This window comes from Phasianus colchicus, chromosome 2 (assembly GCF_987193195.1).
Source record: "Phasianus colchicus chromosome 2, bPhaCol1.hap1.1, whole genome shotgun sequence".
NCBI lineage: Eukaryota > Metazoa > Chordata > Aves > Galliformes > Phasianidae > Phasianus > Phasianus colchicus.
The window spans coordinates 13,777,378-13,801,411 of NC_143437.1; the positions used below are offsets into that span (position 1 = coordinate 13,777,378).

Sequence of the window (24,034 nt, forward strand, 5' to 3'; positions counted from 1 at the left end):
ATTTTCCAGCATTTTTGTTGGTTAAAAAAAAAAAAAAAACACCTGCGTCTAAGTATGAGCAGGCACATGATGCAGCAGGAGCTGCTCTCCAGAGTGCTCGTGTATCCCATTATTTCTATTTCAGGTCACTGCCACAGCTACTCAAGGACAATGCTTGCCTCAGTTCCCAAGTTGCCAGCACTGGATGCGGGTCCCTCATCTCTTGCAGCCATTTTGGAGGAGTCTTCCCTGTCTCCCTCAAGCTCCTTACTACATAAAGATGATGGTTTTGAGGGGCAGACCACAGCACACCTGAAAAATTGTTGCTTGGGGGTATTGCTTTCTAGGAGTGTCAGATCACGCTCTGCATAGAAAAAGAAACATGGGATTGTCTGTTTCCTGGCAAACTCAAATCTCAAAGCTGATAAAATAGTAGGAGTGATATGTATCACTTCCAGTAGGTATTGTATTGAATGTTAGTAAATATACACACATTGAGTTAATATATTTGCATAATTCTGTATGTTTAGAATTTCTGCTTTCCTTTTGAGTTATAGGCCATTGATCACCTCTACACTTCTGCTGGAGAAATGACAAGGGGCTATGAGAGGTGATCTGAGTAGTGGGCACTGCTGCCAGCCTCTGCCACTTTCTTGCCTTCCGTTTGGTGTAATCAGCCATGCTCTCTCCAGGCTCATCCTCCATCTACAACCTCACTTCCAAAACCATGCTGCTGCACCATCCCAGCTGCTACAGCAGGAGACAAGGACTTTTCCCAGGGGGAAGCATATCTGGCCGGATCAGTGTGTACCTTGTTACACAAGAGGGGCTTTCTCTTTGTCTTTTCTTTTTAGATCAAATTGTCCGACTTCGGGTTCTGTGCCCAGGTGTCCAAGGAGGTGCCGCGGAGGAAGTCGCTGGTTGGGACGCCGTACTGGATGGCACCAGAGGTGATATCACGCATGCCCTACGGCACTGAGGTACGTGCTGCAGGGCACCCAGAGTGGCACACGGTGCCACAGTCAAACCCACTGAACCCAGGGAGAAGACAGCAGTTGAGATGCTGTACGTAGCTGTGCTGAGCAGCAGCACTTGTGTTTGCCCCAGAGTATGACACTGTGCTTTGTTAACATATTCCTTTGTGAAGTGTGGTCAAATAACTCTGTTTAGAGCACTAAGCAATGTAATGTCTTTACGTAGTTGAGCTTAGGGTACTCTATGAACGAAAAATGGCATCACTTGCATGTTGGGGAAGACCTGTTGCTGACCTCCATATTGGTCTGCAAGCTGGAGCTGCAGATAGAGGCCTGTACACCTCCATGTACCAGACCAGTTGCCAATGTGCACAGCTGCACCACAAGGTCAAGTCACATCAGTACTTTCACAGACATGCAGGCAGAGACCCCCTGAGCTTCCAGCCAGTTAAAGCTTGGATTCCCCAGCCTCTAGGGGAGTGCTAGCAAAGGCAAAGCCATGGGCCTTTAGGATCTGAAATGCAAGAGCCAGTTGGGTGAGGTGGGTTGCCGTACTCTGGTGTTCTCATTGCAGTCAATTCTTGGATTAGTTGAATGAGAAAAAATAACAAAGTACACTGCAAGAACTGTTTTAAGAACTGCAGGCCCTTCTGAAAAAGAGGCAGTCCATATGTTTTAACAGAGACTTTGATCTCAGAACAGAAAGGACAGGTTGGTGGGACCTGGCTCAGTAGTTCTGCACTGCCAGCCTGGGAGTTCTCCTCTCTCCAGTCTCAGCAGAGACAGCATCTCAAACCCAGCTCAGGACACAGCTGCATTTTCTTCTGCCTGGTCAGCTTCTGCTTAATATAGCCTGTAATAACAGCTATGAAAAGCAACCCTGCTATATGTCTGTGTATATATATACTTACTTACGTGTGCATATACACATACATGCTGCATATATGTGAGAGATATACACACTCACACATGTATGCATACAAAGGAGTGGAAGCAAGCTGTTCCGAGGCCTGGGACAGGAGATGATGCATCTTCAAAACACACAGAAGAGCTCTGTTTGGCCCAGGCATTTGCCCCAGCATGTTGTAAGAGATATTTTAGGGATAACAACATCATCTATTATTAGCCTATTAATGACACTGAAGGGATTATAGAGTGCTTGAACTTACATTAGGTTCCCCACCAGTAGGGAAAGAGAAAAAAAAAAAATTAAGCTGAAGGATAGTGCTGGCAGAAGAGCAAAACAAGTATAGCCTGGCCCTGATGGTATTTAGGTTGGCAGATGACAGGAATTACTGCCATCAGAGTGTGGTTCTGGAGCAGCTGTGCAGCAGACTGGGACAAAAAAAAAAGATTGGTGTTTCTTTTTTTAAGCTGGAGTGAATCATTTTCTGAAGGGATTATATAATGTGCTACCTGCCATCGCTGTAAATGGGCCTGAGTGTAGTAAGTGCATGCTTGTGTTTGCCAAGGGGTAAGAAGGAGGTGCTATAGTCGTTAGTATTCAAGGGAAATACTACCTGATTTCACAGCAGCTGTTCTGCACCGTGTTTCCACTCACTGCACTTTTCTGTAGTACTGCAGAGCCAGTGCAGGGAAAAGAGTCATTGGGTTCAGAGTGGTGCAGCTGAAGTGCCACATCACAGGGTACAGGCAGCCTATCCTCTGAGCATGCCTTAGTAGTGTTCCAGTGGCCATCACCTCTACCAGCTGCAGACCCAGTCTGTACATTGTTGCTATGTCATTTGTTCAGTGCACTTGGTGTGATCAGCTGGTTAAAAAGAGAAGGGGGATGGTTCATCCACCTACTGCCTTAAAATGGCTGCTGACAGCAGTTGGTGTGCAACTCTGGGGTTTATGTGACCCTCAAATGCCAAGCGTGTTTCTTCACTCTGTGCTACCCAGCCGTGTTTGTGAACCAACTGTGTGTTGTTGCAGGTGGACATCTGGTCGCTGGGCATCATGGTGATAGAGATGATCGATGGTGAACCTCCCTATTTCAATGAGCCGCCGCTGCAGGCCATGCGCCGAATCCGGGATAACTTACCGCCCCGCGTGAAGGACATGCACAAGGTCAGACTTCCCACAGGTGATGAGGGCCTTGCACACACACAGGTGTAATAATACCACAGCCACACACACTGCTGTGCCTGAATTGTAAATTGTGTCATTAAGTGCCACCTTGAGCAGTGGGTGCTATGTAAGACTGATGCAGGAGGACAGGAAGCTAACAAACACTTCTGTGCCCAGTATTGAGTTTGCTTTTGCAGCAAGTGCCCCAGAAGGGGGCTGGGCAGAGCCTCACGCTCCCTGCAATTCCTGCCCTGCCTGAGGACCAGAGCAAGGCAGTTATGCAAGCCCTGCTCTGTACAGATCGGTACAGCCATGCCCATCGCCAGTGCCTTTGGGTCCCTTTGGTGCATTTCTGGATAATGTCAGACCTGAGTCCTCAGCAATAACAAGAAGTGTTACTGCTTTTCTTACGTTGCATACAAGGCTATGTATTGTTTGCTGTTCTGCACTCCAGTGCTTTCATCACGAATGATGCATGGTCCTTCAACTCAGTGCATCTTTGTCTCAGGAAAGCTCAGAGAATCCATTGTCTTCACAAGAAAAATGACATGCAAAGTACTCAGCATATGCTGGGAATCTTGTCTTTGTCTGCTCCTAATGCAGCATGGTGTTGCAGGTCTCCTCTGTCCTTCGGGGCTTCTTGGACTTGATGCTGGTGCGGGAACCCTCGCAGAGAGCCACGGCGCAGGAACTGTTGAGACACCCATTCCTTAAGCTGGCCGGGGCCCCTTCTTGCATCGTGCCCCTCATGAGGCAGCACCGGCACCGCTGAATGCAGCAGCTTCTCAGGAGGAGGTTGGTGCAGGGGCCAGATAACGGCAAGGCAGGAATCCCTGCGGTTGTGTGGGAACCACGGGAAGGGGTGAGCAAACCTTGCATAAGAAAACCCACCCCATGGAAATAATGTGGTGTATAAAACCCAAAGGGGTGCTCCATGGGAGTGCAAAGGACCCAGGGGGTGATCCTGGCCACCACACAGGGGGACGCGTGCTGTGGCTGCGCCACGCTCTCATCTTGGCCATCCAGGCAGAAGGCACCAGATGCAAACAAGGGGGGAAAGATAATGAATAGAGGATAGCACAACCAGAGCGAAACACCAGGATTTCAAAAGTAATGGCTACAGCACTTCTACTTCAGAAAAACACTTTTCTGACACAAAAAAAGCACTTTTTTAATCTCAGTCATAGCAGCGTAATGTATTTTGAAATGAATTTGTAATTTTCTGTACAGTACTTTTGATAATTTGCAGTACTTTGTCATGTAACCATTGTGCTAGTTGAAGTAATATGTGTAACTTAGCAAGAATTTGAGAAGAAAAAAATGTTTCCTACTTTTTTTAACCCTTTTGAATATGGAAAAAAGCCCTTTAGGAAGTTAGAAAATTTGGCAGATTTTTCCTTGGGGTGTGGAGAGTGCTTTGTTCTGCTGTCACAGTGGCCTGAAGATCAATGGGGTGCCAACAACAAGAACACCATCAGGGCAGTTGCTTTGAGTGCTTGCTCTCTGGGGGCTGCTGGCCTCATGGCAGCAATCCAAGGTTCTGCCATCTGCTGGGAGGCACCAGGGCCCTCAGTTCCCCTTTCTCTGGCTATGGGAACTAACACAGATGTACCTTTGGCCAAGGGTCACCCAGGGACCTGGCCGTCCCTTCACATCCCGCTGCTGCAAAGTCAGGTTAGTTTTTGCAGAAATACCCATTATTTATGTCATGCTCTGGAAGTTGATGGAAGCGTTCTCCAGATTTGGAGGAGACCATTGTGATACATTATGAGATGTTTGCCATATAGAAGTCGTGCTGCTGTCTAGACCTTCTTGAATGTTGATACAACAGTTGACTACTATGGAACATTTTTGTGTTACTTGTTGGATGAACTTGCATGTTAACTGTAGGCCTATAGCTTTGCCTTTAAAATTTTTAGAAGTGCTTCATAATTAATTATTTCAATGATAAATTAAATTTTATTTATTAATGATTAGTTTTTAATTATGTATAGTATGAAAGCCATGTTTTTCCAGTTATTTTTTTCTTACTGACCTCATTTTATGATATGAAAAGCCAATTTTGTGACAACAGGATTAGCTTATTTCTTACTACAAAATTTCATAGTGAATATATTGTTACTTATCATAGCAAATTATAACCAAACATCTAAACCTGGCAGGAGCTGTTTCTTGAAGATCTTCCTCTCAGTCAAAAGACTTGCTAATAGGACAGATGCTCTTTTAGTACCACCCTTAAAAGTTAAATAAGTAACAGTTGAAGGGGGAGTAGCAAATAAAAGAAGCAAACAGAAGGGGAGAGAAACATGAACTTGAACATTGAATAAATGTTCTCCAGTGTCTATGCTTCACCCCCCCTGCTTTCTCCTCTTAACCCTGTTTGCACATTTCAAGGAAGTGCGTTTAGCTGAGCCTCTCTGCCCTGCCACAAACATGCTCTGCTGGTACAGACCTGCAGAAACCCAGCTGAGAAAGCAGGGCATCTATGGAGTTTTTAAGTGTTTGTATTTTGTAGTCTTGACAACTCAGGAAAAAAAAGGCTGCACAGGTACAGGCAATGGCATACAGGTGAAACTGTAATACTAGACAAAGTCAAACTTTTTTAAACCATCTTTGAATAAAAATGGGGTTGGTGGGTTTTCCTCTTTAATATTCAGCACACTTTAGACTGTTCAAGTGGAGAATTTTTTGCCACTTTCTTATCATTAGATACTTCAGACAGTGTTCATTGAAAGTTTTGTTGGTTGCAAAGGTGGTTGGTTTTTTTTTTTTTTTTGAGATCACCAGCTACTGGTGAGCCAATGCACATGCAAGTTAAATAAATTAATACATAATTTTATTTTGAGTGTGGTTGTTTTCCATGTCTTGTATGTGTTTTCTAAGTTGTGCACAACATCACAGACTGCTTGACCAAGCCAGTAACTAGAAAAAGGTTCCTTGTATGTATGTGCAAATATATTAAATTTAACCTGAAGAACTGCAAGTTGGAAGATGCATAAAGGTAAGGCCCCCTGGCATCATCTTTAAATTGCCTTAAGGAGGAGAGCACAAATGCTTAGGGTGTGGAGAAAAAAATGCTTAGGGTGTAGAGAAAAACAACGGCAAGAAATAGTCACACAAATGGAGCTCCTCAGTCTATGCAGAACTCCTGGACTTGGGATACAGATTATTTTTTCTGTTAGAGCTCCTCCAGTCCCTGAGGAGGCCATCCTGACTGGACCAGAAACACCCCTGTTGCCCACAGCAGCCTCCCCTTCACTTTCTCCTTGCACAGAACAAACCTTCCCTCTGGCAGAAGTCACCATTGTGTCCCTGCTGGCTGAAGCAAGTGATGTAGTTAGAGAAATGTGAGGGGTATAGTCCTTGGAAGCAAGGTACTAAGATTCAGCCACCTGGAGCTCACCCTGTGCCCAAAACACAGACACGTGTGCACACGCACAGACACAGAGTCTTTATAAAATGCACAAAAAAGCCTCTCATTGCTCAGCACATTGGTGCTGGCAGCATTTGGCAGGAACATCCATTCCTCAGCTCACCCCTTCTAAAGCCATTCACAAATACTTGGAGCAGAGGCCAGGGTATTTATTGGCAGCGTAACTCCCTTCCTCAGAAATACATCAAAAATTATAATTAAAGTTCTATTCATAAGTACTTTGGAAGTCCTTAACAGCTGTTTCAGTAAGTACTTAATTACTACAGGTCCTTACAGAGCTTAGTAGGTTGATGAGTTCCTTGTATTTATCCACGTTCTACCCTGTGTTCATAAACAACCATAAAGCAAAGTGTTTGGTTTGGAGCTAACTCGTGATAAGCCATCTATGACTAAAAGCTAAACACATATTTAAATTTTTTACATTTCAATTTAAATGAGATCACAATGGAAGCACTGCCATCCTCAAGTTATTGCAGACAGCTTTTTGAACTTCCTAAAAAATTTCAAAAATGAAGCTTGGAAAATCATCAATTGATGGAAAGTTCAGTAACTTAGCAAAAATATGGTTTGAACTGAAAGATGCAGAGTTCTCTGTAGAGATTTTAAGCAAGCATGGATGGGCTTACCCAAATCTTCATTCTTCTATGTCAGACCTTAAGTCAGCCACGTTGGCATCACACAGTGAAAAGCCAGCAGCTCCTGCACTGCCCAAGCCCTGGTTTGTGCCTCACCAGCCAGCCCTTTGGCGTTACAGACAGTGATAGTGCCAAGCAGGTACCAGCTGGTGCAGACTGACAGCCGCTCGTCCACTGTAGCATAGCAGTGCTTTAATTTTACTATTGCTGTGTGGCTGAAAAACCAACACAAGCATACTTTTGCTGTAAATACATCTAAATCCAAGTAACAGTTTCAACACTGAAATTACTACTTTCCTTAGCTCATTATTCTATTTTAAGCTGAAGAGAGAGTTGCTGATTTAGATCAAGTTACTCGAAGCAGAACAAGGTGTTATTTCCATTCCCTCAGCTATGACAAGGCCTGAGGAGCCAAGGGAAGACAAAGGTTTCAGTGGGTACTGGGTGGTACCAAATGAAACATGCCATCACCCACAACACACATAAGAAAGAAGTGACTAAGATCAGAACACTGGAAATGGCCAACAAGCGACAGAACATAAGCAACCACAGAATATATCACCAATCCATCTGTATTAAAAAACTTCTAGAACCACAGTCTATCTTGAATAGCATCCCATCTGACTGCCTGTTGTCACACCTGCCCCCTTAGATACCACAGATCTGGGAAAAAGTTATAGAGCATTTCAAAATAACAACGGAAATCAAGTACGATATATGTACATGTTTTTAATACATTTAAAAATGGCCTACATTTAAGGTTAGATTCCAAGGGTTTCCTTACATTTTTTCTGTTATATTAGATTATACCTGAATAATCTGCATAGTAACAGGAATATTTCTGTTTTCTTTTTCATTTGTTTCTGTCTCACTGTGAAGGTATCAGTTGCAGGTAGCAATGTAACATCTCAACAATCACAATACGTGCAGGATGTCCAGCCAGAAGCATTTCTCATTTGACTTGCAGTAGCATGGCACTTTACAGTTCGTGTATCAATACTTTTTTTTGTATTTTTTTTTGTGTGTGTGTGTGTGTGTTAATTCAGATGTGGCTCAGGAAGCAAAAACAAACTTTCTTCACTCCCCTTCAGGCATGGGGCCAGTTCCTCAGCTGGCTGCATGTGCCTTACTGCAGTACTCCAGTTTACAGCAGCTTGAGGAGCTGGCCTGAATTTTTCCTGACACCCCCATACCTTTTTGTGCTTTCCTTAACATGAGTGCAAATGCCAGCAATGTGATTTGAGCCTCTTTCTCAGAGGACCATAATGAAGTCCATGCAATGGCCCTGTCCCCCCAGTCCTGCTCTCTGGAAATACACAAACACAGAGGCTAAACACATGCCGAGAGCACTGCAATGGGGAGGTAAGAATCCCTTGAGGAATAAAGCAAAAGAAAAAAGGAAGAAACAAAACTACTTGCCCCATGGTAGACTTCAACATGTGAAGTACGTGTCTGCAGGTGTTGGGTCCAGCTGATGAAGAAGGTATTCATAGCACCTACTGCCCCAGACAGACTCCTGAAATCAGACATGCTTAGTTGTCTTAGAGAGACAGCTGAGTCTGTGCACTCACTATATGGAAGGCCTAACCTCATGCTTCACAAAATACCTGCAGTTGGGTGTTGTGAATACCATCTCTTCCTCCCGCATAACCTTTTCTCTCCCATAGAAAAAAAAAATTGCTTTTGCTTTTTCTACCTGATGAATATTCGTGCTGCTGGGTCCTGTCGCTTATCCCATGTGTTTGTACTGAGATCTGTCACGAGGAATTTGCACTTGGTTGGCTGTGAGCTTATGGTGGATGTGGTAAACACAGAGGGTTATCACAATAACCAGCCCCAGTATTAGGCCCAAAATCAGAGGCAGGGTTTCTTCTAACTGCTCCCTCTGGTCAACCGGGCACTTGTGTTCTGCAGGGGAAAAAAATGAAAAGGAGATAAAGAGAGAAGTGAGTGAGACATGGCAAATGTTAACTCCTGCTGCTGTACTAAACTGATATCCCCAGAGAAGCTGTCCTGTACAAGTCAGCCGCACGCCAGGATCCCTGCATAGCAAAAATAGCTACACCAACAAAGAGAGACAGCAGCAGTCATCAGAGTCCTGAGGAGAAAATCAATTGCTTTGGAGGAAACTGAAATCACAAACAGCGCAGGTTTGGAGGGAGAGGAAGCGTCTTCTACCATGCCAGCTGACACAGTGGAGTAAAGTGCTTTCAGACCCATAAACTACTCTTCAAAGCTCTGCAATACCAATACAGCACCAGCACTGGGAGCAGGACAGCAAAAGAGCAAGCTTCCTGACCCTGTTCTGTTTATTTAGAGACTGTGAAGGTGATAATCGCAAGACCTTGACATCAGCATGCCTTAAACTTGCATCAGTCTGACCCTGCTTATACTAGAAGGGTTTTTCCCCTCTGCCTGTGGGCTGACAGACCCACCAGCCCCTTCCCCCTCCCTGCGAGCTGCCTGAAGGCAGCGTCCCAGTGCTGGCAAAGCACTGTGCTTGTGGACAAGCAGCATCACAGCAGCCCATCTTGTTTGGGAAATACAGAAAAGGATGAAAAGAAGCACCATGAGCCTCCCTTCTGGTTTTCCCCCTACCCTGCAAATCCTCACCATCATTCAATAAACCCCTAGAAAATAATCACTGCTATGATAGGAAAACACTTCTCTATTTAGCTTGCAAATGCAAAGTCACCAAAAGTGGAAAACAGTATCCTTTTTAATTCAGCTCCCTTATGCTGCCACAGCCTAGTACAGGAAATAGGTTCATGATTTACTTCCTTAAAATCTCGTTTGTCCATGCTGATGCTCAGGCAGAGCTGGTGGTGTCAAGGTGGGGCTGCCATACCAAAACAAGAATGCTGGCCCTTAAAAATAAATCTATCAGTACAGCAGGGACAGTGCTCCAGTCCCTGGCTTGTCTTATTCACAGTGCCAGAATTCTGCTGTAAACAACTGAAGTAGCAGTAAGTTTCTAAAAAAGCAGCAGAAAAAAAGAAGTTATGTCAGACATACTAAAAAACGGGCACCACAAAGTCCTCCCATCAGGAGACACCAGATGGGTTCCCCTAGCAGTTGATGCAATGCAGCAAGATGCAGACATCTGGAATAGCAAACCCTGCAACCTACTCTTTCAAAATACCTACTGCTAGAAGCAGGAAAAACCATGACACCTTTCAGCACAGGCAGGAGGGGACAGCAGGGACATATGTGTATCTCTAGTGCTGCCGGCACCTCTGGAGACACGCTGCTTCCCAGAGCAGAGCCCACATCCCTGCAATGTGTTTGGGGACATTTCAAGCCAAAAATGAAGTGAAACAAAAAAGCAAAAGTGAGATGTAGTCTGACAAGGAAGTATTCTTTCAGTTCCAGTTGCTCACTGTTCCATCAGAGGAGCAATTAATCACTGGGACTATTACAGGCGGTTCAGCAGTTGCTGCAATGCAGGGGTTTTGTTTGTAGTAGAAAGAAAGGAGAACAAAACAAAACAGAAAAGACAGAAAACCAAATCAGGTTCCCAGAGCTCTGTGAAATTCCCCCCAGTTCAGGATGCTGAGGCCTAACTGGGCTCACAATACTGAGCAGAGCCACAGCAGCTGCCTGGTGCCAACTGCAGGAACAGCCATGGTCAGATCTGACCATAACTGTGCATAGGCACAAAGAAGCAGCTGGGAAAGCACTCAGCTTGAATACTACAGAACACTGCAACAAGTCTGCTGTAATCCCAGCTGAGGACATCCACCTGTGCTCAAACACAGCAGGTTTGCCCACACGTGTTTCCTTACACAGGAGCAGTGCTGGATTTTCAGAAGAAAGGGGCCAATGTGAAGGTCTGTGGGCAGATCAAGAGCCCAAGCCAAAAGCTCCAGGACTAACCCAACTCTCCTGCACCTGCATTTCCATCTTCTGCCAAAGCAAACTGGGTACAAAGCACAACATTCGTCAGAAGACACGGCCAAAACTCACGTCCACAGGCTGTATTTAAGTCTCTGAGTCACAACTCACAAAGGTGTCAGTTCTTGCGAGCAGCCACAGAAGATAGCTATTTTTCATGATGCTTTTTAAAAGAGGATTATCAGAAAATAAAAATATGTCAACAGGAAAAAAAAAAAACAAAAACAAAAACACCAAGGCAAAGCTAGTGCTCTCTAGCAGCACATCCCATAACATGCTGCCCCCCAGCCAGGTATTGCAGGCAGCCATGCCTCTACTCTCGCCCAGACACATCCACTCTGTCCCCCTGGAGCTGCTCACTGACACCTCTGCTCTCAGAGCACAGGGAAGTGGGGCTGGGCTGTGGGGAGCCCAGCAGGGAGGTGCCCAAAGCACTAAGCACAGCACCATCTGCTCAGCACTACAACTTGCAGGCTACTGCAGGCACAGTGGATGAATTCCGTACTTTAATACCATATGAACACTGCATTCATATTATAATACATCTTTTCACATCTATAACTCTATCCTTCAACATCAGTATTGCACTTTCATCCCTACAAGATAAGGCAATGCAGATGCTGAGGCCTGCAGCCCTGCAAGGACACAGCAGCAGGTGCTATTCCCACCCTGTCAGAAAAGATGTGTGACAGAAAAGAGAGTGCAGGAATTACAGGCAGCCCCACACTCAGACATCTGACCTGAGCAGCCCCAGCATGGGCAGAGGCACTGCTCAGTGCACAGCAAATCAAACACTGTCACTTTGGGAACAGACATCTACACATTATATCAATAGTTTCTGCAGGAAAACAGCCCCTTTCCATTTCATTTTCCCTGAGATTTTGCTTCAGGTCACACAGATCTCAGCATTTTCCCAGACAGCTGAGGTTTACACTCAGTTCAGCAGGGTGCAAATGTTCCCTGGGGATTTTCACTATGCTCTAAGTCAGGACAATGCCACGAGGTTTGCTGCCCCCCCGGGGCCACCGCATAGCCCCACACAGAGCTGCGGGAGGCTGACAAAGGACGCACCCAGGTGTGCTCCATTCCTTTGTGCTGAGACTCCTCAGGCAGCACGAGGCACCGCAGCTCACGTACCGCCACGGTTTCTATGGTGAGTGCTCGTCCAATTTCAGCAGTAGGCTACAAAACCACTCACCGGGCCCATTTTCTTGTTTCAGCCTCCTTTGGAGGAACAAACAGCAGCAAGGAAAAAAATAATGAAAAAAACCCCATCAGACAGCATTTTTCCGCAGTCACAACTGCAAGCCCAAGATCTGGTGCAAGGGCTGTTAAACAGACAGAAGAACAGCCCAGCAATGTTTGGCATGGCAAGATGGATTTTTGAGATCAGTTTTTGTAAATGATTTGTTTAAAAAAAAAAAAACAAAAACACAGCAGTGTGCTTTTTAGCTGTGGTCCTATGCCTCACAAAGGGGGGCTGCCCTGAAAAAACAGCTCACATTTGGGGCTGCTTAGGAGAAGGAAGACCCACTGTCTGCCTTTGGATGCCAGTGTGCCTGCAGTTTGGAGGATTTTCATGAAAGTCAAAGGAGTTGGCGTGGCTCCTTCTCCCCTCTACATGTTCTCCTCTCATGCTCTTGCTTTAGCTCTCTTTTTGCTGATTTTTAAGCTGAAGAAATGCACACACTTCCTGTTAAAAAAAGAACCCCAATCTCCAAATGAAAAATTCTGCTGCTTTCACGGAATAGCCAAGGTTGGAAGGGACATTAAAGACCTTCTACACTGAAAAAGATAAAGGAGTATCTATATGTCCGTGTGCTAGTTGAAAGCAATGTCTTAATAATAATAATCCCAGCACTTCTGGCATTCAAAAAAATGAAAGTAATCTGATCACTGCAAGTTTCTTAATCTCCTCCAGGCAGGACAACGCGAGGATGAACGATGAGCCCATTCCCCAACACTACTTCGCAGTGTAAGGCGATTCACTCTAGCAGGTCTCATTCTCTGGTAAAAAAGAAATATTTTAGAATGTTCTGTAGCTTGTTCATAATTAATAGGAATTTTACCTAATGGCAAATTAATGAACCAAAAAGTAAAAGGCTAATTACTCTAATTTCAGATTGGCAGTGATTCCCAGACCCCACAAAGGATCGTGTTCTGCCATGCATGTGGTGAGCACACAGCAGACTGCGGGGCTGTGCCGCAGCCGGGGCTGGAGCTCCGCTCTTAGATAACCACTGTCCAGCATTCCTGGCCATCCACTCCAGGTGCTCCAATGGAATTACATCAAAAGAGGTAATTTAATAACAAAAGGAACAGCAACAAACAAGAAAGCTTGACCAAGGCAGAAACAGTGCTCAGAAGGAGGAATTCCCCACATGCATTTTAAAATTGCAACATCAGCTGAGGTCTCCCCATGGCCTGCATAAAATGAGCAAACAAAGCCGTACAATAATAAAAAATAACAATAATGAAATAGAATATTTAGTGATACCAAAAAAGCCTATCACAAGAAGAGAAGCTATCCCCTTAGGCAATAAATGCAGAGCCTGAATGTTGTAACTGCGATCTATCACACTCCAAGCGCAGTATCGCACTGACACTGCAGCCCAGCTTCAGCCCCATTCTGTGTATTTTAAACACCCTCTCCTCCTACCTTGTCTGTCCAGCCAATCCCAACTGAAGGGAGTCTGGATCCCTAGGAACAGGGAAAGGATGAACACATGCAACAGAAGTGATAGCAGACTATGGAATTCTACCTTTTTCTCCCTGCAGCCTATGCAAAATATGATGCTACTTCTATAGAAAAAACACATATTTGTTTCACAGATAAAACCAATTCCATCAAAAACTGGCCTTACCATGAGTAATTCAGACCTGTGGAGCACTGCCAGAGCCAGAGCACACAATAGCAAGCATTTACTACAGCAGGGAAAGAAATGTGAGTCACAAGGTGCTCGGCACACGTTCTACAGTATTTCCCACATGCCAAATAATAGAGGCCTATGATTTCAATGCTGGGCTTGAAAATAACACCATCTTCTAAGCCTGCTGTTAAAAGATTTGGCTATTACAATTTTTTCTTGCATCTCATGAAAACAATGGTGTTAAATATTTTGCTAAAGCAATATTATAAAAAAGGACCCGGTGTTGAAGCACAAATATTTAGAGGAACACGCTCATCCAACCTGAGGGAAACCACAGGTGAAAGCTATGGAAAAGGAGCTCCACATCTTCCTCAGGATAAACGTGCCATTATAATCCCTGAAGGTAAATCTCAAGGTGGGCAGGCAGCTCGTTGCTGCAAGACAGACCAAAGCTTTACAGCTTTCTCTTGCTGAGCCACTGCATCCATCCAGCTACTGCCACCCTCATCTGCTCTTCACACAGACGTCCCCAAGCACCAACCTTCCCCCAGACCCTGCAAGCCATTAGCACAGGAAATGTGCACAGGGACACATTGAACTTCAGCCCACCTAGCACAGCAGCAAACAGTGAAGCAGAGACTTCTTGCCTAAACCAAGAACACAGAGACCACCAGCATCTGGAGGTTTCTTGCCAAGTCCCTTTTACACTTCTGTCATCCTTGAAATGCACATCACAAACATTTCCCAAACAGAAGATTGGCTCCTGTGGCTCAGGATCCTGAAGCTGTCCTCTAAGCAGCTCTGGTGATGCTGAGGAGACCCTTCTACCCCATGGGGCTATCTGTGGACTGGCTGCCAGCCCAGCTAGATGGGGTCTTAGAAAGCTAATGCTCATGTAATGACGGCTTGTGCAGTGACCAAACAGCTGGGCTGAACTTGTGGAAGTTGAAGTCCCCCAAGAACCACTGACAACCCACCCCAAGGAGGAGATAGTGTTGTGATAAAGATGGGACCCAGATTCCTCAAGGAAATAAAGAGCCACGGAGACACAAGACACATCTTCATCCCATGCCTTACCTTCACTGAAGACAAAATCCGCAGTGATGTCAAAGGGCTGGATGCGGACTTCAGACAACAAGAGCTGCACAGACTTCTGGTGATCACTGGAGATGAGGGAGATGGTCTGCTGTGCCTGGCACTCATAGGACTTCCCCGCTGGGGTGACCAAGGCAGAGAGCCGATGGGAGCTGGCTGTGTGCTTCCCAGCTGCCAAGGAGCAGAAAGAGCCAAGGTCAAGCCCTGCCTCTGGAGGGACCAACGTGACTTTATTATAACAAAGCTAATACACCAAACACTGGGTATGCCGCATGGTGGCTGAACGCTCCAGTGCTCTCAAAGCAGCATTTCTCCTAGGACACACCATGCAGTCTGCATGACACCCTCTAATCGGGACAATACCCCCACTGCATCCACCTGGTCACAACTACTTCCACAGGACTTGAAGTCCATAAAGCCAGAGGTAGGGTGGGTATTGATGTCCATGCAGGTAACAGCCTCAGACTGTACTCACGCTCCCTATGTTTGGGAAAGAGCAATTCCAGCAGCTGCAATTCAACCCTGAATTCAGGTGGAATCAGCAATGCAGTTTGAGGGTCTTACTGCAGAGCAACATAGGCCATAACATCCTTCCCAAAAACAAAGGTGGTTATTTCACCCAAGTATAGATTACAAGAGAATAGTTTCTCATTATTTCAAGCATGTTTCACAAAGGAAAGTGGAAGGCAACTTAGCAAGGTGGAACTAGGGAAGCCTCCCACCTCCCACTGTTGTGCAGCCCTTTGTTCCCACCAGCAGCACAGAAAGGCAGCAAGTATTCTGCATCCGCAGAGGGTGCTGAGCCACTGTCACCACCACATTTTGGGGACACCATCAGTAAACTGGGTTGGGAACTGGGAAATACAGCCACAACCAGCAAGTCTCATGCCATAAACTCATCATGCACTGTACAGTGGAGTTTGAAAATCTTGCTGAAGAAAAAAATCACGAAGGACAATATTTTAATTTTTAGTGCAAGATGACTCATCTCCGAACAGAAGTGAGATAAAACTCAAACGAAAGCTAAAAGAAAGGAAACCCAGTGAGGGATGACTCGACCGCTGTCAGGTGTGGATGCCCTAAGAACATCGATGTCCGTTCCATTACTATCAGGGGGAAACCGCTGCTTTCCCACCCTACTCAACAGCCACCAGGACGGAGTTAAAAAGTAGCCTCACAGGCTGCTGCGGGGACCAAGTGCCGCAGGACGGAGGCAGAGCCGGAGCCGCTGTCCCCGCACTCCCGGACGCCGCGAGAGGGCTGTGGGGCAGCGCAGGCAGCGGGCAGAGCTACAGCTCGGCTCTCCCTTCCGCCGCAACCGGCGATTAGAAACGCAAATACAAAATAAATAGGGGAAAAATGAATACGGGGTTCAGAAGCGGCACCCGGTCGCGAGTTGTCGGGCGGGGGCGTCCCCCCCCCGCCCCCACGCTACCCGTCCCCAGATGCGCTTTGCAGCGCCGTTCCCCGGGCGCTTACGGCTGACAGCATCCTTGAAGTAGGTGCGCTCGGAGGTGTCGTAGGCGAACTGGATCCGGCTGAGCCTCCAGAAAGCCTCCGGCCCGCGGGACGTGTTGTGGCCCTCCTGCGGGGGACAGGGCTGATCAGGGCCCCTTAACGCGGCCGTTCACCTCCCGCACCTGAGCCTGCGGGGACAGCCCCGTACCTTCAGGAAGAAGAGTTTGAGGGTGTACGCCCGCTCCAGCCAAGAGATCTCCAGCTCCGACTCGTTGGTGCCGCACTTGCCCTTCATTTCGGCGCCCCGCGACAGCGGGATGTCGGCTTGCTCCGTGATCAGCTGCCAACGGGGAGCGGGGCTCAGACGGGTGACCCGACGGCCGCCCCCCAGCCCCGCCGCCCACCCAAGCCGCTCCCCCGGCCCCACTCACATCCACGTAGTTGCTGGCCCACACGTCGTAAGGGACGATGAACTTGGCGGCGAATTCCGCCATGAGGCACGTCGTCCTGTTCTCCCGCACCACAAAGATATCCTTTTCGGGGTTAGGGGAGAGCCCGGAGAGGTTTTCAACTTCTTGCTCGGCAGCCAGACGAGCCGCGGAGTCTGCGGGCACAGAGGAGCTGAGCGGCGGCCCCCGACCCTTCGCCCCTCCAGCAGCCCGCACCCAGCCCGCACGACCCGGCTGCCCTGTCGCGACGGAGCGGGCGCTGGCGATGGAGCAGGACCGGGGCTATGCGGCGCCGGAACTGTTTCAGCACCGGCCGCATCGCGACATGGCTCCGGGTCGCGACGGAGGGGCGATGGGGGTATCGTGGTACTCACGCAAGAGGAAGAGCAGCCCCGGGAGGCGCCCCGCGGCCATCCTCCCTGTTCGGCGGCGGCTGCTCCGAGTGGGTCCGCTCCGGAGGTGAGGAAGAAAAAACAAAGAAGGGAAAAACAATTCGTAAAAAGCTCCAGCCCCTCCTATCCGAGGAGCCGCACAGGCTGCTAAAGCGCTCCGATGCGGAGTGCCGGGGAGGAGGGATAGGGAAGAGTGTGTGGGTGTGCGGGGAGGGGGAGGACGGGAGGAGGAGAGATGCCGGCGGTGATGGAGGTGCCAACGCCGAGGGACGGGGCGGTGCGGGGCGGGGAGCGGAGCCGGGCTTCCCCCGGGCGGCGCTCGGCGGAGGGACTCGCGGGGATCCCCGCGGGGATGCCGGCAGAGAGCGGGGACCTCGGGCAGGCGGCCGGGGGCTGCCCGACGGCCGGTCGGAGCGGGGTTGAACGCGGCCGGAGCCGCCGCTCGCGGAATGCGAGCAGCTAAACCGGGACGGCGGCCGTCCTCCGCGGATGGAGGAAGGGTTATTTAGTTCAGGCTGCTCACGAACCGGCAATAATTTCCTCGAAGGCGAGCAGCTGCTTAGCGTGTTAATTTAGAACGAAACGGGCAGCTATTCTTGTGCGGCAGTGTCAGGAGCGAAGCCGGCACCCTTTTGTAGAGGGCCGGGGGCACATCTGAGATCTCGGGCCAGCGCTCACCGGCAGCACCCACACCGCCGGGGAGGCGTGCTGGGGCTAGAGGCACAGGGGCATTTCGAGCACGCTTCGACACTGAGCAATAGGTACGCAGGCAACAGTGCCGCGGCCGCCGAGAGCTGGACAGGCCGCATATTCCCAACTACGGTTCACTCTTCTACCCCAGCCCCGCCGACTGCGCGACCGGTGCTCCTGGCGAAGCTGCCCGCAGCACGGCCCTCCCAGCCGCCCCTTTCGCCTTCCCCATACCGCTAAGCGACATGGAAATACGAGTTTTCTGCCTCGCACCGGGAGCGCTATGGCCCATCAGTACGATGCCACCTTCGACCAAAAGGTACAAAGAGAAGGGCGCAGCCCAATCCTTACAAGCCAGAAGAGTCTCACGATCAGTTATTAAGGATCCTTAATAGGTTCCGGTTCTTTTTTCCTCCATAAAAAGCAAAAGGGACAGCAGCTATTTGGAGTGCATGGCCTTACACGGATTCACTAGTCTGGAGGAAGCAGTCCCAAGCTGTGCATAAGGAGGTGTGCTGAGGTGAGTTCTAACAACAGGCTGCTAGCTCTAGGAAGCTGCCCTTTCTCTGCCTGAGGACAACTGCAAAGAGGGATTTTGAGAGGGGTTTTCCTACTGAGAAGCAGCTCTTCAAAAATAAAAAATTGTTGAAAAAACACACTGATTGATTGTAACTATTTCACTGAATTCCTTTCCCATGTGCTACGTTCTAAATATTGTTATTTTCTCTATGTTTTGTTTAGTGATAAAGAATTATTCCTATCCCTCCTAACAGAGCCAGAACAGTTGTAGGAAATTATTTAGAGGAAAAAAAACAAAACAAAAAACCCAAACTCTTACCTTCTCTGGGTGATCTTCTGAGCACATCAGACTATATTTCTCTTAAGAGCTTAATGCCATGCTTTTTCAGGTCTTTCACTGAAGACTGCAGCATTTAACTAGCCTCCCCTCCATTTTCTAACCCCTGCTTTAGTTTTAAATATTCCCGAGGTAGCTTTTAAGCCTCCAAATGATTGTATGAAGCTGAGCAGCTGTCCCTCAACCCAGGAGGGCACTCAGGGAGCTGTTCAACGAGAGCAGCTGTGCCAGGGGCAGGGCAAGCCTGACCCACAGCTCTGAGCCCAGAACAAAAACTTCCACGGCTTCAGCAGCATCCCCACTTCCAGCCTGCAGGGCAGTGTTCATGGGGCCTTCCATAGCAAAAAACAAGAGCCAAGAAGCTCTGGGATGTGCTGGCCTCAGGCAGTCTGCAAGGAAATCAGCCCATGAGGATTATTTTGTGGTTTGGAGAGCGCGCTTGGACTGCATTCAAGTGGGATGACGGGGGGCTGTTAACTCATCTGTATCACCTGTATTTGAACAGGTGAGTTAATGACTAGCTCCCAGTTTAGCTGGAGTGAAAAAACCCTGTGCAGCCAAGGTGGTGTGACCTTCCCTATCACAGCTGCACCAAATTTATCTGAAAAGATCAAGCCAAGGAGAGCCTATCTTTTCCTTAGATGTAATTTTAGTGAAGTGGGATCCATTACTACAGTGGAGAGTGATATTTTAAATTGCTTTAACTCAGTATCAATGTTCAAATTGATTAGCCTATTTCATCTCAATAGAAATTCTCACCTCATTACATTAGCAGCCAAACTTCAAATAATTTTTGAATCAAATACTACTTAAGCAGTATTTCGAAATACTTAGCTGATGGAATTCATCACTTAATTTCAAATTACTGTCTGCATTTTATGCTAAATTGTCAGTGGATGAAATAAGCGATGGCTCTGGGAGCTGAGCCCGGATCAGAGGCTAACCCAGCTCTGCAGTTTCACAGCAACACATTTTCTTTCAGACTCAATCAATGCTTCGTTCCTGGCTGAACAGCGAGCACAGACTCAAAAGGAGGCTGTGGACAGCCTTTTCTTCTCCTCCTAAAACAGCTAGTTCCAGGACGTATGTGATACTTGTCAGAGAATTAAGACAGAGAGACTTGATTTGATTTGAAATGGGAAAGTGGACTGAAGCCAGGTCCTCTGTTTCCAGATAATTCTTTAACAAAGCGCAGAGGTATGCAGTTAGGTTGGTAACTGAGCCTAGGAACAGCAGTAATATTCAGTGCTTTACCATTTCATTTCCTCTGTACTTAGTTTGTCATTTCATTCTCCAAATTGGCTAGAAACCATTATAGTAGGCACCAATATTAAAGTCTAGCTCGCAGCACTGCCTTCACCAGCTGTATTTTAGAAGATGTTTTGAATTAAGAAATAATAAAAATCACTGCCTTTTTTGAGATGCTGAAACTTGACCAGCATGCTCTAAAAATGCTCCCAGCTCCCTCCAGCACTTGAAAAGAGGACCAGCCATGCTCAGAGGCAGCAGGGATAGCTGCTCCCTGTGCAGCCATTCTGTGTGCCCACACACAACTAAAACACCATGGATCATAAAGAGCTGCATCCATCGGTTATGCGCATCAAAATGGGAATTTTAAATGAGCATCACAGCTTTGGTTACATCCTACCTTAAACACCTAAATACTTCACTGACCTCTCTCTCAGCTGTAATCTCGGGGTAGTGCTGCTACACTGTACTCAAGCTGTTCTGTGGTGCTGCAAAGACCAACGCTGCACAGCTCTTCTATCACTTAAAAGAAAAAAAGACTCATTTCAATAAATAAGCTATGATATAAATATATTTACACTATGCACATTACAGGAAATACATTGTATTAAAAAGTCATAGGAAATAACAACACCATTCCTGCAATCCATTATTGGTCACAACTAGAGGTTTTGAATTTTAAGATTTTATTAGAGAAGTTTAAAGTTTCATCTCAGGACTGACAATAACGTAATTATCTCTTTTCATTTATTTTGTTTATAGGAATATGTAGAATTCATTTGTACAGGCATATACAACAAAGTAGGTGGTGCTTAGTACATTGAAATCAGGAATCTGATTTGTTCTAAACTACCGTTTTTCCATGCAGTCATCTTCAAATTGGCAGCATGGACAAGTTCCAAGCAGAATGCTTACATGCATTGTTTTGCAATAACTACAGCAAGCTTTGGAAACACGCAAATTAACACATTAGCAAATTGTTTTTGTATTTAATGGACATAAAAAGATTATTCCTGATATGAAATTCTGAAAATCTGCATAAATACTTTTGTGTAAAATTAAATTAGTTATGTACTCTTCTTTTACTAGAAGTATCAAGAATGCCCATGTAATTAATATACACACATACATAGAGAGACCTTTTTATGCTAAAAGTCTTTGTAATTAATCAAACAAGATTCTGTGCCATACATTTATTCAGTATTTACCAGCTAGTAGAATGACTGTGGTCACAGAGTAGGCATTACAGTCTTATTAGCGTTTGTATCACATGCAAACGTACTCTTAGCATTTCTGTTTACTAGTTTTATCACGTGGCAACATGTATGTGTTTTTTTTTCTACAATGTCATGATTCTGAAGTGTATAAATACTTTTTACATTTTCACAGTTACAAACTTTTTTGCAAAAGCCATTAAAACAATCTTTAAGTTACAATGAACTGTAATAACTGGGATCTGCAGCAACAGGATCAAAACGCAATTTCTGTACAAGCAACATACGATGTAAACTTTTCTTAAAGTGCCTAAAAACAATCCCTTAGAGCACTGAGCAATTTTGGCACAAATACACTGTATTTCCTTCATGCTAACCATTGCAGTAACTTACACAAGATATATCTTCTTTCAGACATGACAGGGTTGATATGGCACTTGTGAATGACATTACAGGATAGCAGAAATATCCTGTGAAGTTACTGTTACAGTTGGTAAATTTGATGGATGGCTTAGTACATACCATACTTTATAGATACACAATTTTCAATTGCTTACTGCCTGCTGCCTGAAAAATACTTTGAAATATAACTAAGAATTGCCCAAACTCTACTCATTAGAGTGATTGGGACCAATGTTATTAAAGTGACCTAGAAAAAAGATCCAGCTGAATGGGCTTGATGACATCTGACAAGTCACTTGTTGGGATGTGGCAGCATGGGGTTTCTACATGATATAGCACACATGGGAACACAAATGGTAAATAACAACTTGACTATAATTTTGTTGCCATATGAGATGATGTTAAAAATATCTATTGTGTTTCAAGGCTCCGATTGTGTAATTCTGATGCAGACAATTTGCCTGCTGAAATACCAAAAGGAATATAGGATGGGGTTTACAAACTCTTCATCTTCTGATTAGTGTTTTTCTGAACAAAGGAAACTCTAATCATGGAAATCCAACAATGGAAATTCAGTGCCCAGTGTTAAAACAAAACAACGCAAACTTAAAACTCTGTGGTCCATAGCTATACTTTCTATATTAAAAAATAAAATAAAATAAAAGCTGACTTTTCTACCTCAGCAATAACATTTTCAATTTTGCTCTCATTTTAAGGATGCTATGTTCTCCAACTTCAATTTGCATGTTGAGGCTTTAGACCACTGTTGCTGGCCTGCGATCCATCTCTGCTTCCAGCTTCACCATCTGCTGCATCTCCTTTGCCTGCATTCCAAAATAACCGCAGGAATCACTGCATTAGACCTTGTGTTCAGATTGAAGTCTGGTTGTTTTTTTTTTTTTTAATATGATAGCATCTACGTGAAATACAGGCTAAACACACTAAATATATGAGTAATAACATTATGTGTCTCCCCCCTCCCACCAAGCCATTATGTTTTCCAAATCAGATGTCTGCTAATTAACGGAAAATATTTTTGATTTTATTCCAAAATGCATGGGTTGACTTTCTGAAGAAATACACAGTAAAATGCAAAAGCATCAATTCTGGGGGGGGAGGGGATGAGGGTGTTACTAGGCACATGCTGATTGAACTGTTTCTCCTGATCAGAAACGTATTTGGGAATGTCTGCACAAACGCTGCTGTGTGAGTACTGCAGTGCGCTTACTTCCTGAAATATCCAGACTTAATCCATGATCTGGGACTAAATTATTTCCGTAAAGACAACAAATGATCAAAATAAATCAGTGTAACATCCTCCTTGCAGTATGCAAGACAATGTTTTTTTTTGCTTTTTTTTTGTTTGTTTGTTTTTGCTTTTTTTTTTTTTTTTTTTTTTTTTTTAAATAATCTTTTTCTGGCCTTGAGAGCTTACTTTTTATTATTACAGACAAGGACTTTTCCAACTCAAGATCAGACTACTGCTACATGCCCTCCATGGGATTACATACATTGAATCCATATGAAATTGCACCCAGTTGCACTCTGAGGAATCCAGCAATGAATCCAGCAACAAACTCTGCATGCCTCAGGCTTTGCAAGCAGAGTTAAAGCACTGTGTACAAATGGTATCTGGCCTGGGAATCCTCTGCTTAGAAGGAGCTTATAAAATTTTCTTTCTCTCTCTGATACACACACACTCATACACGCTCATCCCTCCTGCAGCTCCTTGTAGATTGCATATAGTGCTTTAGTTTGAAACTCCATGGCTTGAAAGATCCAGGGAGTTCCCATCTCTTCATTTTCAGTGACAGCTCTCAATTTGGGAACATATTTAAGTGCATAACTCAAAGGACTCTGAATAATTTGACCCAAAGGGCGAGTTATATTCACAACCAAGTTTCTGAGGGTTAGGGCAGGTTTCAGAGGAGGAAAACAAAACAAATATTTTCTTTGTTTTTTCTTTGCTTTGTATCTTTTAGGCAGGTTACTGGATTTGATTTAAGTCAACTATCACAGAAAAGCTTGTAAATGTTGCTTTGACAGGGAAATTTGATATACAAGTTCCTGCTCAAGTAGTCACCTACTCTGGATGAATAAAGACATTTGCATATGTGAAAATGAGCAGATGCAGATCTGAAGTAATGAGAAGCATAGCCATTCATCTGGCAAGGTAAATGTGCGTTTGTGCAGATGTGCTTTCTTGAACAATCTAGCCTTGTACTTTCATAATCATCATCATCATCTTGGGGAAAAAAAAAAGTAATTATGATAATAGCAAAGAAACTGTCATAAATATGATTAAAAATTAATCAATGCTCTCCATTTAAATGAGTTAAAAGCTTGAAAGTAATGAAGAAATAATTTTAACA

At 45.6% G+C, this 24,034-nt stretch overlaps 3 protein-coding genes across 26 annotated transcripts in view; 1 reads left to right on the forward strand and 2 right to left on the reverse strand.

The window, feature by feature from the left end:
* The window catches only part of PAK5 (p21 (RAC1) activated kinase 5), a 323,333-nt gene extending 317,468 nt beyond the window's left edge, over positions 1 to 5,865 (forward strand). For 11 of the 12 annotated variants that reach the window (XM_090134842.1, XM_090134845.1, XM_090134844.1 and 8 more), the window contains 3 exons: positions 834 to 959; positions 2,892 to 3,026; positions 3,643 to 5,865. In XM_090134842.1, coding sequence (XP_089990968.1) covers positions 834 to 959; positions 2,892 to 3,026; positions 3,643 to 3,798 — 417 coding nt within the window. In that variant the 3' untranslated portion in view covers positions 3,799 to 5,865. Of the gene's footprint in view, positions 1 to 124; positions 810 to 833; positions 960 to 2,891; positions 3,027 to 3,642 lie in introns of those variants that run through there. The other variant, XM_031597938.2, reaches the window with a different exon arrangement.
* A 1,938-nt stretch (positions 5,866 to 7,803) lies between these two features.
* Positions 7,804 to 18,894, reverse strand: LAMP5 (lysosome associated membrane protein 5). 2 transcript variants are annotated; one of them, XM_031597959.2, is made up of 7 exons: positions 18,781 to 18,894; positions 17,235 to 17,313; positions 16,843 to 17,015; positions 16,620 to 16,751; positions 16,433 to 16,538; positions 14,936 to 15,124; positions 7,804 to 9,002 (listed from the first exon to the last, which is right to left on the reverse strand). In XM_031597959.2, the coding sequence occupies exons 1-7, from the start codon at positions 18,805 to 18,807 to the stop codon at positions 8,824 to 8,826; spliced, it is 885 nt and encodes a 294-aa protein (XP_031453819.2). In that variant the 5' UTR covers positions 18,808 to 18,894; the 3' UTR covers positions 7,804 to 8,823. The 2 variants fall into 2 exon arrangements, with proteins under 2 accessions (XP_031453819.2, XP_031453837.2); XM_031597977.2 differs by lacking the exon at positions 7,804 to 9,002 and adding an exon at positions 12,425 to 12,995.
* Positions 18,895 to 20,480: 1,586 nt separating this feature from the next.
* The window catches only part of PLCB4 (phospholipase C beta 4), a 201,971-nt gene continuing 198,417 nt past the window's right edge, over positions 20,481 to 24,034 (reverse strand). For all 12 annotated transcript variants that reach the window (XM_090134834.1, XM_090134833.1, XM_090134829.1 and 9 more), the window contains 2 exons: positions 22,341 to 22,486; positions 20,481 to 20,568 (listed from right to left, as the gene is read on the reverse strand). In XM_090134834.1, coding sequence (XP_089990960.1) covers positions 22,398 to 22,486 — 89 coding nt within the window. In that variant the 3' untranslated portion in view covers positions 20,481 to 20,568; positions 22,341 to 22,397. The remainder of the gene's footprint in view (positions 20,569 to 22,340; positions 22,487 to 24,034) is intronic.

What these genes read in the sequence shown, in the direction of transcription:
- LAMP5 (XM_031597959.2), bottom strand. Translation starts at nt 18,807, where the DNA reads ATGTGCTCAGAAGATCACCCAGAGAAG. An exon ending in GGGGCTGCTCTTCCTCTTGC is followed by an intron (nt 17,016 to 17,234) that starts GTGAGTACCACG and finishes CTGTGCCCGCAG; the next exon opens with ACTCCGCGGCTCGTCTGGCT. An exon ending in GGATTTTGTCTTCAGTGAAG is followed by an intron (nt 9,003 to 14,935) that starts GTAAGGCATGGG and finishes TTTCCCCTGCAG; the next exon opens with AACACAAGTGCCCGGTTGAC.